The 1,870-nt window shown below is 64.3% G+C and overlaps 1 protein-coding gene across 3 annotated transcripts in view; it reads left to right on the forward strand.

Moving 5' to 3' along the window:
* The first annotated feature begins 693 nt into the window (after positions 1-693).
* PTPRU (protein tyrosine phosphatase receptor type U) overlaps positions 694-1,870 on the forward strand; it is an 81,323-nt gene continuing 80,146 nt past the window's right edge. For all 3 annotated transcript variants that reach the window (XM_024766832.1, XM_024766833.1, XM_024766834.1), the window contains exon 1: positions 694-766. In XM_024766832.1, the coding sequence (XP_024622600.1) occupies positions 694-766 (73 nt within the window). The remainder of the gene's footprint in view (positions 767-1,870) is intronic.

Genomic DNA, 1,870 nt, shown 5'->3' on the forward strand with positions numbered 1-1,870 from the left:
ATACATCGACAAGCCTCTAGCCAGATGAAGAAAAGAGAAAGGACACAAATTACTAATATCAGAAATGAAAGGGGGACATCACTACGGATCTCATGAACTTTAAAAGGATGGTAAAGCAATACTATGAACGACGTTAAAAGCTAGCTTTCCCGAAGACCCCACCACCGCTTTTGGTAGGTGATGAGCTCCCTGTCCTTGGAGGTATGTATGGATGCGCATTTGACGGGATCTAGGTAGAGGGGATTCAAGCGTTGGATGGGACTGAGAGGCTGGGTGTCCCTGGTCTCTGTCCTGGAGAGCTGTGTGGGAGCTAGGCGCGGGCAGTGAGCAGAGGCGTGGACCTGCTCACCTAAGAATGTCGGTGCCCGGTGGGTGCAGAGGCTGGTGGGCGCCCGGGCCCCAGCCCGGGATCTCCAGGGGGTCCGGGAGTGGGGGAGGGGCGCATCAGGGCCGCGGGCCACCGAACCGGGCAGCGGCGCGCGCGGCTGCCAGCAGGGGGCGCCTCGAGACCGAGGAACGCGCGGCCGAGCCTGACGTCAGCGCCCCGCTTGCTTGGGCTCCCGCTCTGGACTCGGCGCCAGTCCCGCTCCGCGCCGCGCCGCTTCGCTCCGGCTCTGGCTCTCCTCGGGCCCGGCTCGGGCTCCGGCGGCTGCGCCCCCCGCGCCGGGCCCCCGGGGCAGGCTGCGGCGCACCATGGCCCGCGCCCAGGCTCTCGTCCTGGCGCTCACCTTCCAGCTTTGCGCGCCCGAGACCGAGACTCCGGCAGGTAAGCGCGAGTCGGTCGGACCCAGCTTGCCCCGCGGAGCCCCCGGCGCCCGTGGCGTAGCTCGAAAGAAAGTGGGAGTGTTGGGTGACCGGACGTTGCGAGCCTGCTCCCTGTGTGTCTGAGTGTGGGATGTGCGATCGTGTGCTCGGGGTGTTGTGTGCCTGCGAATGGTGTGTGTCCTGAGTTATGTGCAAGAAGAGGTGCTGTGTGTGTTGTGTGTCCACGAGTATGTTGAGGTGAATGTTGTGTGCATCGAGGAGGCATGGGGTGTGCGCTGTCTTGTGTCTCTGCCACTGTGTAGTGTGTGTGGGGCCAAGTAGGACTGTGTGCCTGTTGTTTGTACATTTGAGTTTGGTTGTGTGGCAGGAGTTGTGTCTGTTAATGTGCTGCATTTGTGGGCATTTTGTGTGCCCTAGCCCGGAGTGTTGCTTTCTGTGTGTCCGAGAATAGCTCGTGTGTTTGTGTTCTGCGTGTGGCGAAGAGTGCTCTGTGGATTCTGCCCGCGTGTGGAGCAGGGAACGCGTGTGCGGTGTGTGTGCTTGTGAGATCCGTGTACGTGTGTGAAGGCGTGGGAACGGGTCCGGAACGTGTGTGTCCGTGCGCCGTGTGCGCAATGTGTACGTGTGGGAGTGTCTGGGGTTGGTGGTGTGCGCCGCCGGGGGGCTGCGCGGGTCCGAGTGAATGCCAAATGTGCCGGGAATGCGTGTGTAGGAGCGTGTCTGGAACGGATGTGAGTGTGTTCGTGCGTGCCTGCTGCGTGTCCGGGAATGTTGCGAGTGTGGTGCGCGCCTGGGCCGTGGCTGTGTGCACGGGGCCCGGGGCCGCCCGAGGGGGCGGTGACAGGGTGTGTGTGTGTGTGTGTGTGTCCCTCGGGTGTGCGTGTGGGGCGCGCGGGCCCGGAACAAGTTGTCGTGGCGGCGCCCCCTCCCTTCTCCTCCCCTCCCCTCCCGGGTCGGGCCGGGCCTGAGGCTCGCCAGGAAGGGATGGGGGCCCGGCGGCCGCCGACTCCGACATTTCGGGCTGTTTGTTGTTTCGCAAGTTCGGCGCGGCGCTGGCTGGCGGCAGATCCGAGGCGGCGCCGGGGCTGCGGGGCGCCCGGCCCGG

Source organism: Neophocaena asiaeorientalis, unplaced genomic scaffold, assembly GCF_003031525.2.
Source record: "Neophocaena asiaeorientalis asiaeorientalis breed wild unplaced genomic scaffold, Neophocaena_asiaeorientalis_V1.1 scaffold79, whole genome shotgun sequence".
Lineage (NCBI taxonomy): Eukaryota > Metazoa > Chordata > Mammalia > Artiodactyla > Phocoenidae > Neophocaena > Neophocaena asiaeorientalis.